This window comes from Bactrocera neohumeralis, chromosome 6 (genome assembly GCF_024586455.1).
Source record: "Bactrocera neohumeralis isolate Rockhampton chromosome 6, APGP_CSIRO_Bneo_wtdbg2-racon-allhic-juicebox.fasta_v2, whole genome shotgun sequence".
Classification (NCBI taxonomy): Eukaryota; Metazoa; Arthropoda; class Insecta; order Diptera; family Tephritidae; genus Bactrocera; species Bactrocera neohumeralis.
Genome location: NC_065923.1, coordinates 18,072,616 through 18,090,215, shown reverse-complemented (window position 1 = coordinate 18,090,215; position 17,600 = coordinate 18,072,616). Strand labels below are relative to the sequence as shown.

General features: G+C 36.4%; 1 protein-coding gene across 1 annotated transcript; it reads left to right on the top strand.

The window, feature by feature from the left end:
* Positions 1-601: 601 nt before the first annotated feature.
* Positions 602-17,390, top strand: LOC126763518 (protein roadkill). Its single transcript, XM_050481084.1, has 2 exons — positions 602-2,735; positions 15,168-17,390. Exons 1-2 carry the CDS (start codon positions 2,240-2,242, stop codon positions 17,018-17,020), a joined length of 2,349 nt encoding a protein of 782 aa, XP_050337041.1. The 5' UTR covers positions 602-2,239; the 3' UTR covers positions 17,021-17,390.
* Positions 17,391-17,600: the final 210 nt, after the last annotated feature.

Here is a 17,600-nt window from a genome sequence, read left to right as displayed (position 1 = left end):
AATCTTTGCCACAATATGCGGCGTACACACGCATATACGAGTACTTGCATCTTGGCCGTGTGTGTAAGCGCCAGTTCAGTTGCCAGTGCGTTTCGTTCGCAGCGCGCGCTCTTCGTCCTTTCGTGCCAATTGGTTGGGTTCGTGTAACGAACGTGTTTCTATTCAAGCGTTTCTTGCCAACGAGTGCCACTGTTGCTTCGTGCGCCTTGCTTTGTTCATAGCGCGTGAAGCAACAGCTCAGCGGCACGAACGCTGGCCAGAGCGCCTTATGAGCGTTTCAGAGCGCGCTCTCCCTCGTCTTTCATTACAATTTCGTTTCGTGCCTCACATTGTTTTTGTGCTGTTGTTGCGCGCTGTGGGCGCTCAATTGCCCTTCGCTACCGCGGGCGTGCAACTTGTGCGCGCTAGGGGTTGCACATATTGGCACCCCAACGACTGGGAATAGTTTCGCTTGCCAACGCGTTTGCATGACGTTAACGTTGCCGTTTCAGTGCCACTGCGTACCGTTTGAGTTCCGCTCCGACGATTGTCTATGCGGTTGTGGCACGTATAAAAGCCGCTGTACATTGACCACGGGTTCTCATAAGCCTCCAAGGGTTGCTTACGTTCGGTTCGCATTTCTCTTCTCTCTTATATAATATTCTCTTGTACGGATCCTTAAGTTTTTTTCCACCTCAATCAATTCTATGCATTGTTATTTTTTTTGTACAACAAATTCTCAAACTTAACTCTAACTTTTAACTAAATTTTTTTTTAACAACAATAAAAAATTTGTACAACAATAATAACAAGAAAACAACGGCGCGCAGTTATACAAGAGCGTAAAAAAGTGTTAAAAAAATATTGAAAATAAAAAAGTTAACGCAAATTTGTGTGTGTGTTTGTGTTGGAAAGCTGTGCGCGTAACGGTACATGCATATATATTGAATTGTACGCGACATTTGTTTAAAACTATTGTATTTTGCTACGAATCTACTCAAAACTGCTAAGCAAAATCTATAAATTACTTACTTGCTTTCGTATACTTTCCGGCGACCGCCTCGACTAGAACGCCAACAAGCGCCACGCCACGCCACGCCACGAAACAACCGCAAATTGGGTGGCCCTAAAGTGCAAAGTAGAACGTCGCGCGGCTGACAACTGAATCACGGATTAAAAATCAATACGCAGTCGAAGAAAAGTTTTACGAAAAACGCATAAAAACACACACACGAAACGCAACAACAAGAACACAAGTGCAACACAACGCCAGCGAAAACTATAAACAACAGCAATCAATGGCAACAGCACGCAGTTGTGCTTGAAATACAACAAAAACAAGGGCGACAAAGTGCAACAAGGAGTTGAAATTTGTAAGCGCCCTGGCAGGCGTGACATATTTACAAGCATAGCAGAGCATACATGCATATGTATGTCTTCAAAAATTAACTTTAAAAGGCGAACTAGCAAAGCAATTTGGCATTATTATGCATTAAAGACAACAGCAAATGTTGTTGAGAAACTGTAAAATAGCAAAAGCTTAAAAATTGCTAGAAAAAATTGAAGAAAAAAATTTAAAAACCGCAGAAAAAATTTTGAAAATTAAACGAAAATTAAAAAAAAAACTAAAAGAAATTTAATTTAAAAAAATTTAATTAAAAAAATTAAAAATTTTAATTAATAAAAATTAAACAAAATTTCAACAAAAAATCGCGAAATTTACAACAACAAATTCGCATGGCAGCATCAGCGTGGCAGCTCGAACAATTTGGCTTGCCAGCAAAAATGTGCCGCAAACAGCGCTTTAACACCAAATAAAAGTGGCATGCAACAAACTGCAGCAACATCTAATGTTTAAACCTTAGTTGACCAAAACTCTAAAATTTCGTCGGGCAAACTTTAAACATATACTTATACTAAACTCGTATGTAAATGTAAATATATTTAAAAAGAAAAAAGAAGCTTGAAACTCTTCAAGAACTCCACACAAGCAATGTCTAGTGTTTATTTACAATTGCCGCAACAACAACAATAGCACCAAACGCTCAACTTTTACTAAACACACACTTAGCTCGCACGAAATATCTAACCACTTTACTGCAAACTACTGCATTTCACGCAAAAACACCAAAAACAAAAAATAATAATATCGAAATAAAACCAAAAATTTCACGCCTCAAACCCCCGCAATTGAGTTCGCCAACATTTGCCAGCAGCAATTTTTCTTTAGTACCAACATCACACCCGCCACCACGCTACCATGCCACGTTGCCTGATGGCGAAGAAATGGAAAGCTTATCCCTGGCTCGAACGCATCGAGGATAATACGACGTCCGTGGCAGTGGCGGACGACAGCGACAAATCGCAAGCGACCGTTTTACGCCACGAATTGTTGCACAAACGCAGCGTTGCGGCAGCATCACCCAGTCCGCAACAACAGCAGCAACAGCAACAAACGCAGTACAATAGAAGATCGTCGAAGTCGCGGCGCTCCACCATCGATGATGATGAGGAGATCGATGTAGTGGGTGATAATGCGCACGCTTTGGCCACAGCCGGCACGGAGTTGCAGGATAACAGTAAAGTTGTAACAACGGCTGCATGCAATACAGCTGCTGTAGCGGCTGGCGGTAATGGTAGCACACCTACGGCTACGTGTTGGGGTCCCTCGTCGCCGACAGCGGGCGCTACAGCGCCGAGTCCACCACCACATTCACCAGAGGCAGCAACGCGCGGTGCAACGGCGTTGTATAACGGTAAGTCTACATGAAAACAATTGCCGAAAGGTTTTCTCCAGTTTTCTTGAACTTAAAAAAATAGTTCTTGAGAGATCGTCTCGAAAATACCAGCAAAAAGACAGCGTTACAGTAAGACGTTTCTAGAGAAAATATTTCATTTGTTCTCTTTAAGCGAAAAAAAAAAAAGACAGTGTTAAAGGGAAAGTACACCGTTTCTAGCGGAAATATTTTTTCTTGTTCCCTTAAAATTCCCTGTTAAGAAAGTACATTTTTTTTTAAATATGCGTATGTACATTATTAGAAGGAAAGTAAATTTGGTGTTGAGCTGTTTAGTCGTAGAGACCGAAACACATATACTTGTGATCTTCTGACGCTATTGGAAATATTTCAGCCTGTTTTCTTAACCTCAATTTTTGGCGAATTTTTCAAAAGTCAAAAGTAAAAATCCTTTCTAATTTATACGCATAGTCATAGCCTTATTCCAATCAAATTAATATTCAACTTAAGTTCCCGAATAATATCTAAAAAATATAATTTCAACGACCTTAATGTTTAACCGACTTTAAATTTAATATCTTGCAAAAGTATCAATTCAGACTATGCTGTCTCCTTTACTGGTTGTAACCAAATTTTCTATTCAAATGGTCAGTAAATAAGATCTCGACAAAAATCACTTGGAATATTCTTAATAATCAGTACTCAAACTAAAAAAAAAAACTTCTTACTAATTATTACTGAGTTTTTTTTTTTTTTTTGAATTTACATATAGCCCGTTTTAGTATGATTTAACAAGAGAACATTTCTTTTTTTAGAACTCTACCTATTTTACTTAATTTTGATTTTTTGCTAACTAGCGGTTAACCGCTAACCAGCAGTTTAACCAGAGGCTAGCAAGCCTGTAATAAAAAATAGCTTGCTAACCAGCAGTTTAATCGATCAACTAGCTTGCGTTTAAGTATTAACCAGCAGTTTAATCAGCGAACTAACCTTCGGTTAAGTGCTAGCCGTCGGTTTTATTAGTGTAAAAGCTTGCAGTTAAGTGTTAACCAGCAGTTTAAACAGTAAACTAACTTGCGGTTAGGTACTAATCCGCAGTTTAACCAATGGTTAGCAAGCTTATAATAACGATAAATCGTACACTTTTTACCGCATTTCGTTAGGCGTTTCGCCTTCGTCTAATTAAGAGAATCTGTCGGATAAAGTTAACCTTAACTTCAGGTTAACTGATTATTTAAAAAATTCTAAAATTGTTTACTTTAGTCACTTCAAATTTGTACCAAAATAAAACTGATTTATTATTTTTTTAATTCCCCAAACATTTTTAACTCTGTTAGCTAAAAATTGTTCTTTGGAATCTTTTATAAAAAATTTTTAGGCGTAGTTAGTCAGTTACACATTTCTAGGATATTTTAGAAATATATATTTTTAGTATTTTTATCGTTCTTATCACATCTTAATTCTGTTAGTCAAAAAATTGTTTTTAGGGAACTCTTTCTTAAAAACTTTTAGACTGAAGAGTGTTCAGTTAAGAATAATTTTTGGTTAGTTATTCAGTTAGACTTTCTTAGAATATGGATTATTGTGTTTTTTAATGTTTAATTTTAAGGAACATTATTATCGTGTTTTTTAACTGGCAAACATTTTATATTATTATATCTAGTTATACCTTAACCACAATTATAACTAGCGGTTTGTAAATTTCAACAATATTGTTTCTGCTAAATGTCGGTTAAAATTTTATAGTCATTTACTCAAAGTGTAGTGTTCTAAAAACCATCGCTCGTTAGAGTTTTGAAACAAAATCTGTCAGTTAAAGTGTCCGGTAAAGTTTTCGGGAAGTGAAGTTGGTTTGCACTAATTTTCAAAGTTTGAAAATGTAGATCTGAAGAATTTTAGGAAATTGGTTTAAAAAATAATAAACATCCGCATATAATCGAATAGTGGAAATTTTTAGTAAATCTAAGAAATTTAGTTTTGAAATTCTAGAATTCTATTTTGTAATCTCGAAAATTTTTTCTTTGATTAAAAATGAGAAAAATCTTTGAAATTGAGTTTTAAAATTTTATACCCGTCTTTTACTACTTTTATAACTCGAATTCTATTTTGATAACTCGAATTTTTTTTTCTTAAAAAAAAATGAGATAGAAACAACCTTATAGCTTTTATAATGAAATATGATATAAAAAAAAATTTTGCATGTCTTATAAGAGGTATTTACCATTTCTTCAAATTTTAAATTTTTTTTCACGAGTTTGCTCGGAACTCGTATCTGAAAGGTTCCTTTAAGTCTTTGTACCCAACAGCTGACTTAAAGCTGAAAAATACGCAAAACATATGTATGTACATACAATAAAAACCAGTTCGTTCGCTGTTAGTCCTTAAAATTTACTGAAATACACAAATGCAAGCGTCCACTTGTTAAACTGGTCCCTGCTGACGCACACACACACACACACAAGCTAACAACAATTCAAGTTATCAAAGTAAACTGTTGGAGCGAGTGGCGCGTGGGGCAAGCAGCAACTTCAAACTGGTCGCCTCTTGAGACGTTTGACTTCTGCCCATGGACAAACCTCAGACACTAAAGCAAGTCTGTCCGGATTTCGTACGCCCCGCTGTTGCGCTGCTTTCACGAGTCATTGTAATGGTCGCCACTGCCACTAACGCGGCGCGCTGCTGTGGGGCAGCTGTGCAATAAATGGGGAACGAGCGCGCAAACAACTGTGTTGGTTTGCTGCAGGAAGCGGCGGGGAAACGGCAGAGAGCGCGGCGCTGAGCAGCGATCCTTTTTTTGCGGCGTTTCGCAGAGTTTGTTGCTCGCGCGTGAGTTGGCAGTAAATTTTCGTGTTTTTGGTTATATTTACGTCATTTCCGCTTAGCGTTTCCTTTAAGGCGCGGAAGCGGAGTGTACGCAGCGTAGTTGCTGCGGCAGTTTACGGTGTGAATATGTAACTTTACGTAAAAAAAATACAGTTAAATTTTAAAAATGTGATTGTTGTATAGATGTTGCTTTTAATTTGTACACTTTTTTACAATTTTAATTAATTTATTGGCGGTGTTGTGGCTTGTCATTGCCGACGGCGGCTTCATTAGCTCACTTGTGGCATTTGTAGGCTTTGGATTTTCCAGCGCATGTTTTCTCTAGCAAATTACTTGCCGCTAGTTTCCAAAATTTCCGCAATGCATAAAAAAATCTTAATTCAGTGTTTCCCCACAATTTTCTCCATCCATCCGGTTACTTATTTACATTCGTAATTTTTTCGTAACATTCACTTTTGGTAATTTTCTCTTACCCTGATTGCCATCTGCAAGTTGCATGGTTTTGTTTTATGATTTTTATTTTCCACTCGCGTTTTTGCTTCTGTTTTTTTGCTGGCGCTTCATTTTCATTTGAATTTTTGCTGTCTCAGTAAAACACGCATTTCCGTTTCCGTTTTGGCAACTTATGTTTTTTGATTATAAACACTTGCTGTCTAAGGATTTGGGCTAGCTCCAATTGTTGGGTATATACATAAGTACATTTGAATGAGTATATATATTTATATGCCATGCATATGCTTGGGGAATTTAGCAGCAGCAGCGGCTTGCCACATCCTGCGTCGCAAAGACAGCAAGGCGGAGGGAACTAGTTGTGGCGGCAATATATTTATTTCAACTAAAGTTCATACACTTTTGAGCAACAAAATAATAAATCATTAAATTTAAGAATTTGAAAAAAAGTTTTGTTGCGAAATGTTCGACAGAAAATTTTAAATATTATTATAAAAACTTTTAAAAATAAATTTAAATTATTAATTGAAAAAAATGAAAAAAAAAACAAAATAAAATTTTCAAAAAATACTTCGTTATCAAAATTTAATGAAGAAATGTAAAATATTGTTATAAAATTTAATCAAAAATATAGTAAAATTCCTAACACTAAACAATTATTATTTAAATGAAATATTTGAGGAAACATTTCGTGAAAAAATTTTAGTAAATATTATTTGAACTTGCGTTTAAAAAAATATTTTCAAAATATTAATTTATAACTTGGTTTAAAAATAAAAAAATTTATGTTGAAAAATATGAAAATTTGTAAATGATTTTTTACTATTCTTTTTGAGAAATTTAATATGTTTTAAGCATAAAAAATAGTAATTAAAAACATTTATTCAATTTTGTAACTAAAATGGCTATTATTATTTTTTTATTTTCATATGATATTGGATTGTAGTCCGATTATAATATTTTTTGAATTTTTTTTGGAAAATTAGAGTAAAAAATCTCAAAAAATATAAAAAAATTAAAAAAAAGTTTTTTTATTAAAAATGAAAATTGTTAAATAATAAGGAATTTTTTTATATTTAGAAATTATAATTAAAAAAATATTTTTTTCTGTTCGTAACCGGAAATAATATTAGGAAATAAAAATATATTATTTTCAAACAAAAATTATATTTTCAAAAACTTATTCAAAGAAACTCCAACTCAAAAATTCAAAATTAACACAAATTATTTCAGCTAAATATTATTAAACAAACGAAAATAATATATATCAAAAGAAATATATTAGAAACTTGCAATACACATGTCTTCATAATAATAATTCATAATTTTCAACTCGATTTTGGAAAACAGAAATCTTGCTGATTCTTGATTAAAAATCTATTGTTTTTCAGAATATATATGAAATTATATTTATTCACAACTTTTGTATGCCAATTAGAATTATTTTTCAATTAAACCGTGAAAAAATAATTTGAAGAATTTTTTCCGGAATATACATGTTTGAATTTATAATACTTTCTTATTGAATATTTATGAATTTTTCATCATAAAATATATAATACATACATATATACAGCTAATTGCGTATAACAAAAGAAATATTTATAAAAATAGTTTTAACTTAGAAAATTTTTCAAAATTTTTTTTAAAACTTAAATTTGAGTTTACAAAAATTTCATAAATTAATTTAATAAGCTTAAAATTTTTATACTTGAGTTCTGAAAAATTTTCCAAAATTTTTTTCATTAACTTAAATTTGTTTTACTTTTCAAAATTATTGAAATCTGAATTCTAAAATTTTTTTTAAATTTATTGCATTAACCAATATTTCTTTAATTAATTAAAATTAACGAAATTGGAATCCTCAAAGTATTTTGTTAAATTTTTAACTTATTTAAATATTAAAAAAAATAAGTTTTAGAAAATTCTTTTACAAAAGTAAAGATAAACCATTTCTAAATTATTTTTTTCATGATAATTAAATTTAGTAATTTAAAATAATAATAAAAATTATTGTGAAAAAAAAAATTTCCAAATAATATATTTCAGTTAAAAAAAAAATATTTGGAAGAATACAAATTTTTGAAAATTTGTTTGCCCTATTAATTCAAAAAAAAAGATATTAAGATTTATATAAATTTTCTTCTTGAAAATAAAATTTCATCGCGTAATGCACAATATAAAAAATTAAATAAAAAATATTTTAAAATTCTTTTCCTTGAAAATAAAAAAAAATAAAATTTTAAAATTATGTTGCAAATTTTCTTCGTTCAATTTAAGTTTCAACCCGCAACGCAAGAACACATGTAACCAACTTTCATCTCTCAATGAATATATTTACTTTGTTATTTTTCTCCCTTAATTCCTGCTATAATGGTATTCAAGCACTTGTAGTTGTTGTTGCCAACGTCTTACCGTCTTAAAGCCTCCAATCAAGTTGCCAAGTTGGTGCACCAGCTTCAAGCTAATCGTTTGACAAATTTCAACATTTTCTGGCAAATTGAAAAAACATGTTTCTGCACATTTTATTGCTTTTCTCGGCGTTTTTCTCTTGTACTATTTGTTGTTGGCTGCTAAATTTTCCCCCTACGAGAAATTTTCCAACGAAATCGTTCAAACATTGAATTGTGTATTTGAGCGAAATAATCCGTCGACAAATCAACTGGTGAAACAAAAGAGCAAAACACAAAACGAGACAGCCAGCAAGTGGCCGCGCTGTTGTAAGCAGGGTGGCAGCGACACGCAGCAGCGGCGGCAACAACAACAGCTGCCGGCTGCGTTGAAAATAAAATTCGCAGCGCAAGTTTAAGGGTCGCAGCATTTAGAGTAGGTTGGCTGGTAGCTAGTAACTAAAGGGGATAGAGAGGAGATCAGCGCGCGTCTGCTGCGCTGTGGCTGTGGCAGCCAGCAAACGGCAGACGGCGACCGCCTTCTGTTGCACTGTCAGGATTTGCGTCATAAAAAGGTTTGGAAGGAGACGCGCTCTCAAAACAGAAGGGTTGGCTGTATCGTGAACTTTCAAGTGGCATGCCGCGTTGCGCTGCGTCCAAGTGCGCCAGCTGAGCCGAGCTGCGCTGCCTACGCTTGGTGTGCTTCGGTGTGGCTTGACGTGGCCGGTTCTTTACTTTATCCTATTACCAGCTTCCGCTTTGAATTTGTGTTCTGCCGTGTGAGTTTCGGCGTCCCTTATGCTTGCAACTTAAAACTATTTCACTTTGTTTGGCCTTTTTTTGCCATTGTTGTTGCGTTTTCAGTCGTTGCCTTTCAACATTTTATTATTTTTTTCTTACACTTTTGATCTTCAGCATATTTTTTTCCTTTTTGTTTGCTGTTTTGGTAACGCTAAGGCAGTCAGCTGTCCCGCTGTAGCTCAGCTGGTCGTGTATCCATACAGTATGTATGTATGTATGTGTGTGTGCATCTTTGTATGACATAGCTTGCGAATTTTTTGCGCGCAGACAGACTGCCTGCGGCGTTCCGTATGCCTTTGCCACTCCACTTTGGCCTTCAGTTGGTTTTTCAAGTGTGTGAATTTTATTTAGATGAAGTCATATGTATTCATATTTCAGTCAGAGTGACGACCAATGTCATAAATATATATGCGTGTAACGGTAATTTTAATATAGAAACAATTTGACTTTTGTTACAAAAAGGTTTAAATTTTTGATTAAGTCGACTTTCTTTTTAAGGGATATTTTGGCATGAGAACTAACTCGAAATCAGTTTTGGTTGGTCGATTGTGCCAAAATCACACCTGATAGATGTTTTGTGAGCGGGCCTCGACTTTCTAGAATCAAGTGACGGTATATTAGTTGGTAAAGGTCTCGAATCCGAAGCTGAGGTTTGGTGATCCAAATAAGGCAAACGCTTTATTGTTGATTGGAAATAAAAAATTTTGGAACAAGAATATTTGGTTTGTGTAAGGGAACATTTTTTAAGTCTCATAAGTATGTTAACCTCAAAATAGTAAACTCCAAAAAATAAAAAGTAGATATTTAGCTCTAGAACCCAAGTGAAGCTCAAAAAATTAAACAACACACCTAAGTAGTAATGATTTTGGAAGCAAAATTGTGAGTTATCTAGACTGATTAAGCTTTTGGGATCATTTAAAAGTTGGGAAGCTATTTCAAAGACTCATAAAAGTAATGCTGGAAGGTTCTAAAATGAGAAGTAGAATATGATATTTGAGTGCTAGGAATGCTCTCTTGAGTAAAATATTGATAAAGCGTCCTCCCTCGCAGGCTCCAAAAATAATATATATGCAACGAATGGAACGAAATAGTAATATTTTTTTTAATATCGGGTTCTAATAGACCTATGAAGTTATTTGCAGAAATTGGATCCACTAATTTGTTATCATGAAGCTTAAAAATTGGATTCCAAGATTCCGAAAAGCGTTTAATTAGGAACTGAGTGGCAAAATGGAAAAAAGGAGGCTGTACCTTTATTACAAACAACACAAAACAACCTTCAAATTTTTGAGATATCGTTCTGAAATTTTGAAAGTGTTCTTTTCTGCACAAAAAGTAGCTTATTTGTCGGAATCATCGATGTCGAACCACTATAGCATATAGCTGCCATACAAACTGCCTAGCCAAAATCAAGCTCATGTAAGGAAAACTTTTTTATTTGATAAGATATCTTTCCAAAATTTGCCACAGACTATTGTTGAAAGCAGCGGCATAACATTTGAACATATTGTTTAGATCGGATCACTCTAGCATATAGCTGCCATACAAACTGGTCTATCAAACTAAAGTCCTTGTATGAGAAACTTTTTTGTTTAACTAGTTATCTGCATACAATTTGGCATGAACAATTTTCTAAAGCAATGCTATACTATGTGGGAAAATTTTTCAGATCGAACCACTTTAAGATATAACTGCCATATTAACTGACCGCTCCAAATCAAGATAAAGATTTCTTTATCTTTCCATGCTATAAGAAAATCAGCTGTGTAGGGTATTATAGCATGGGTGCCGTAAAGTTAAAATTTCTTCTTGTTCTATGCGAAAAACCCTCATCAGAATCTTTAAAATGCAAACCAAACACAAGCAAAGCATTATGCATAGTATTTTTTTGCAATTTTATCGCTATTTTTTCATTACTTTGCTTTTAAATTTGCTGCCATCGCCACAATGTTGCAATGCATGCGATAAATGCAACAACCGGATGGCAAGCCAGACAGTAATTGTTGTTGTTGCTTCAGCTATTGTACAAGCACACATTCCTACAGCACATACATATGTACATATGCACATGGGTGTGTGTGTCTACGTGCACGTGTGCCTGTGTTAGTATTCACTTACACAAAACTACTCAAAATGCATGAACATGCATATAAAAACACATAGAGAATTTTTAGTGCATACTTTTAGGCGTGCAACCCTGTTGCTAATATTTTCTCCGCCCAGCCACACAGACACACACACAGGCGCGCCAGCATGCATTTGCAGTTGTAGCTACAAGTATACAGTTGCCAACAGACATATGCATGTATGTATGTATGTGTGTGTATGTCTGTCGGGCTGTCGCATTTGTTGCGCTGCTGCTGAAATATTTAATTTTAAGCCTGTCATGAGTTATGCGCATCGCATGTTGACCCAGAATGTGACACATGTCACTTGCATAAATCTTCATAACAACCCTGCAGTTGCTTAATTAAAGTTTATACAGACACTCTAGCGCATACACACACACAAATTTTTACAAATGCTTATATGTGCAGAAAAATATAAACTTTTACACTTTGTAGGCTGGCTGGCTGACATTCATGCACACACATACTTTTCTAACATATTTTTCACACCCGCCTCGGCTCGCGTATTAGCTTGCAACAACGTCTCCCAGCAGCGCCGCAGTGTCCTGTCGGCTGTACATCCGCACAGCGCGGCGCAATCAACAGCGTAACACATATCTAACTGTAGGCTGTCAGTCGTTTGTAGGCGACGACTAATGTCTGGCCATCGAATATTTGCCTAACGGCGCTTTAAAGCGCGCGCAAATAAATTTCCAAGCGGCTGTGTGTGTGTTCATGTGTGTGGCGCTCCCAAAGCCATTTTTCACAAATGAAAATCAGGATGTACTTTATGTTGTTACGGCGCATTAAGGCTGCCGCGTCGCCGTGGCCGTGGCAAATCGCATATCTGGCGGCCCGTAGCATCCTTGCTGATATAGTACCGTTATTGCTACATATTTTATTAGTTTGCCATGCAACGCCGCAAATCGCTATGCGCTATGTGGCAGCAATGACTGCTTATGCGGTGCGCGTGGCTGGCAATTCATATGAGCAAAAAGTAGGGTTAGGCGTTTGTATGGCCTTTTTATAGTTTTATGCTTTTATTTTGATGTTGCATTGCCGGTTGCACACAAATATACAAATGCAAAGATATATATCGTGCTACTTGTCATGTGATTGCTTAGGCGGCTTCGCTATCTCTCGAATGCCACGCGGCGGCAATTACGCTGACCACAAGTGCCGCGCGATAGTTTCGCTAGGAGGGAGAGTATGTGAGGTTAAGGGGCTTGAACAGCAGTTGCAATTCTTATATAACGTAAGGATACATTTTTACGTTATTACTGCTAATATACTTGTATTGAATGCATTATTTATAATATATAAATTTGTCATATAACTTTTTTCCATAGAGTTCTTAGTTTTGCCGGAAACCGGGACAAACCGTTTTTAGCTCTTAAAAATTCAACCAACCTCTACCTTCCTTTCCTTTTCCTTTCCGACTTCAGAAAGCTCGTGAATCGTTTTTGATGTCATTCTTATTTTGTCTCTCCTTTCCAATAGCTTTCATTGTGCTATAAAAAACGGTACAATTTTAATTATTTTTTGTTTTCGAGAATTATCTACCCTGTATTAAAGACTGTATTGTAAATCAGTAAAATTTTTTGTTTAAATATAAAAAAGTAAATATAATATTTTTTGAAAATAAACTTAGTTTTGAAAAAATAACGATTTTACTGCTTAATAAGTTTAAGTTTACTGTTTAATATAAAACCTTATTGAAGGTAAATCTGATTAATCGCACCATAACCGTATCAGAACCAGTCTTATAAATAATATTTTTTGAAAATAGGCATAGTTTTGAAAATATAACGGCTTTAACGCTTAGTAATTTTAAGGTCATTATATGTGGTAGCATCCTCTCCATCTCTATACGACTTAGCGCAACCCTAGCTAAACTGACCATATTCATAACAGATCTAGTCTTACAGACCTCTTAATTCAAAGTTCCAAAGAAGACTTTTGCTCATATAAATTTTTTTTCGGCTTTTCAAGTCCTTGTTTCCACTGCAGAAAGTATAAATATGTCTATTAACTTTTATGTCACATTAGCTTCCTAGATTCTTCAAAAATTTCGTGTTAATTGGATTTGTATGGATCTAAAAAAATAAGGTATCTGTAATTGAAGGAACATGCATGGTCTAATGTAATAATTTTCCCTATTTTGGAATAGTTTTGATGTGGTTAAAAGGGAGTTTAATACTGTTCGTCTTCATATGGAGCCACTTATATAGACATATTTAATTTTACAGATAAATTTTATTGATAAATTTTTTTTTTAATTTTTTAATTAACATTAAAACTTTTCAAAATTAATTTTTTCTTCGAAATTCTTAGATCTCCTAAATGTAGGCAATAATTTTTAATTTTTATTTAACCATAAAAATTTACCTCAAATAAGGCATTCTATAATTGAAGTAATAAGTTTAATCTAATGTGATAATTTTCTCTATAGTGGAATAGTTTGCATGATAAATTGATTGATAAATCAATAATTTTGATAAATTATATTGATACATTTTTGGTTTTCCACTTTTTGAAACCAAATTAAAAATTCTCAAGTAGATAATACTAAACCTCTAGCATATGTCTAATTTATGAAAATTATTTCATCTCATTTTCCATATTTTTCAAGCAAAATCCACTTCTACATTCATATACAATTTTGTGTTGCCTGCATTTCAGCGTTTGTAGAATTTCGAGATAAAATTTATACACATGAATGCATTTCCATTTTAATTTTTATAATTTGAAAATAAAGACATTTGTTTTTCAAAATTGTTTGAAAATTTCCATTTAAATTCATATTCATTTTTTGTTGCCTACATTTTGGCATTATTGGGATTCATAGTAAAAAGATTTACATAACGTCACCTGAAATGCAAAACTACGTATCCTCAAAAATAGAAATCGAGATTGAGTTTTTTATGTCACATACATTTTTCATAAAATTTTAAGCTCCCGCTCTCATATATAACCAATACATAACCGATACATAACTGATACATAATCATTTTATAACCAAAACTCAAATTTTGTTTCAATATGAGTGGTGCTGTTACGTTATTTTGCATTTTAGGCGACGATATATACACGTTTCCATAATTTATTTTTATATTTTGGAAAAAGTTGCACTTGTTTTTCAAAAATTTTCAACAATCGCCGTTTCTAAGTTCATAAACATGTTGGAGCTTAAAGCATTTGAAAATAAAAAATATACCTATATTTGAATTTTTTTTTATTTTTAAATCTAAAAATTTTAAAAGTTAGTTGTTTTTACTCGACTATCTCTCTAAACTCCAAGCGCTTGCCTGACATATTAATAATTTTAATCATTTCAGCGCCCAACTAAAATCAATAATTTTTCATTATACATTTATGTGAGCCTGCCGAGCTGTTTAAATAACATTACACGTAGATAATTCAAAATTCTAGCACAAACACACATACATACATATATGAACACATTTGTATATATTCTCCGCACACTTGCGCCCGACAGCAACGAAAACTATTACTCCACGGCGCAGAGCAACACTGTGTTGCAAGCATGTTGCTGCTAACTAAAGTAGATATATTTGGCATTTTGCCAAAATTTCCAACAACACACACACATAGGTACTACATGCACATTGCGCCTTAGTGCTGCCCTGGGTGTCGCTGTGTCGGTTGACTGCGCTGTCTATCTCCGCACTTGGCGTGCAGATTTTCCGAATTTACTGCATTCGCCCATTTCGGGGTTTTTATTGATTTTATGGCCAACAAGAGTAAAATTAAAAATTCCCTTTACTCAACGCACTCCTTTGCATGAACCGCATAACTATCGCCAGCTCACTCTCACTCACATTTACTTACACTCTCTTTCGCTTTATGTGCATTTACAGGTTTCGGCCATGAAGCTTCGCCCATGCACTACACAGCGTACCTGCCACGAATGGAAAATGGTGAAGTTACTGTAATTACAAATGCCGTTGCGGCAGCGGCGGCGGCGGCGGCTGCAGCTGCTGCTGCTGGCGCCACTGGACATCATAGCCTACCAACGCTACCGCACGCACATCCGTATTCGTCATTTGTGCACACGCCGCCGCCTTCGACCGCCTCCTCGCCTTCAGCATCGCCAACGAGTCACAGCAGCGCGTTGACAGCGTCCAGCAGCCAAAGCCACAACAACAACAGCAGCAGCAGCAGCAGCAGTAGTAGCAGTAGTCACAGCAGTGAACGCCTTAGTCCGCCCATGATACGCATCAAAACCGAAGCGCCAAGCGATGAGCATGCACAACAACACCAAAACAGCAACAACAACAACCAAGTAACTAGCGAGTCCAACGTATTGCGCAATAAATCGTTGGCAATGTGTTTCACCAGCACTGGCGCGGCGCTGTCGCTGCCACCCAAAAAGAAAGACATCTACCGTCCATACTCGCTGGACGACAGGCCGAGCGTCGAGCGTTTGCGCACGTCCTACGAGAGTTTGCGCATACCAGCGGAAGAGGATCTGCATGCCGCACACGCCATACTCGATTTGAGTGCTTCCACAGCCTTCCATCCGCCAATACAACCACATCAACTGCAACAGCCGCAACCGCTGCAGCTGCAACAGACAGCGGTGCCGCCGCCTACGACACACCAACAGTTACATCACCAGCAACATCCGTTACATCACATCACACACGCGATACAGCTACAACAGCAGCAGGAGGCAGCTGCCGCTGCAGCAGCGAGCATACAACACACGGGCGCATCCATTGCGGATCTGGCGGCCGCCGCCTGTGTCGCCAATGAACAGCGCCCCAGAAGCACGGCCTCGCTGCACAGTGTTTTGAGTGCCAGCGATAGCGATCGACAGCCGAGTTCGCCAGCAAGCAGCGTGCAGAATGAGAACAGCAATACCACAAATCAACTAACGGCACTACAGTTGCCAACATCGGCGAATGGCGCCAACAAAACGGTCGCCTACACCTACGAAGCCTTCTTTGTTAGCGACGGTCGTTCGAAGCGCAAGCACGTGGTGGACCCGGCGGCTGTGGTGCAGCAAGATCAGCAGCGCGCCAAGTACACATGCACCGAATGTGGCAAGCAGTATGCCACATCGAGTAATCTCTCGCGTCACAAGCAGACACATCGCTCGCTCGACTCGCAATCGGCCAAAAAGTGTCACACCTGCGGCAAGGCGTACGTTTCGATGCCCGCGCTCGCCATGCACTTGCTCACGCACAAGCTATCACACAGCTGCGATGTCTGCGGCAAGCTCTTCTCGCGCCCTTGGCTGCTGCAGGGCCATCTACGCTCGCACACTGGTGAGAAGCCCTACGGCTGTGCGCATTGTGGCAAAGCCTTTGCGGACCGTTCCAATTTGCGTGCACACATGCAAACGCATTCGATCGATAAGAATTTCGAGTGTAAACGCTGTCACAAGACATTCGCGCTCAAGTCGTACCTCAACAAGCATCTCGAGTCGGCATGCCTCAAGGACGAGGCGGACATGCAGTTCGATAGTGACTTGAGCAATGATATGGTCTCACCATCACCATCCGTCGAAGACTATCCGCTAACGCCAACGGCACAACAGCAGGAACAACTACAGCAGCAGCGACGCTTCATCTGCTCGTCGCCAACGCCGTCGGCGGTGAAGATTGGCAGCATCAGCGCGTTGACGATACCAATGCCGGCGACGGCGGCGGCAACTTCATTGGCTGTCGGCGCCCTGGTGAAGGTGGAGGCGCCTTTCGTTGGCTAAAATCAACATGCACTTGCTGGCACGCAGCGCGCAGTGGAGTGTTCGGCTGAGCAAACAGTCAGCAGAGTAAGCAGCGTTAAGTGGCCCTTTGGTGCAATTGTAAGTAATATTTAAGCGCAAGCAGGTAGTTAACGAGTGGATAACTTTTAACGTAGTTGAAGTGCAAAAGTTACGGTTTTGTTGCAAGCATACCAAAGCGCACGCTACATACACGCATATTGTGTGTAAGTGTGTGTGTGCGCGCAATTTATTGACGCGTGAACAAAGCTTTGTTGTTTGAACCAGTGTATATTAACCCCTAAGTGGGACAGAAATTACCAGTGACAGTATGATTAGTATAAAAATTATTTATTTTTGTGAAAACTAAAAAATTAATACGTAATTTTGTGTAAAATTTAAAAAAATAACAAAAGATTATAAAAGAAATTATAAAAATTTAAGATTTTTTAATTAATATTTTTTTAAGGAAACAATTTTTTTTATTTAAAATTCAACTTAAAAAAATTACGCAAAAGTAATTAATTTACTTAAAAAAATTAAATTGACTTAATTATTTGAAAAAAAAAATTTAAAGTTTTTA

Coding starts and splice junctions, on each gene's coding strand:
- LOC126763518 (XM_050481084.1), top strand. CDS start 2,240: ATGCCACGTTGCCTGATGGCGAAGAAATGGAAAGCTTATCCCTGGCTC. Junction 2,736..15,167: donor TGCAACGGCGTTGTATAACG/GTAAGTCTACAT, acceptor GTGCATTTACAG/GTTTCGGCCATGAAGCTTCG.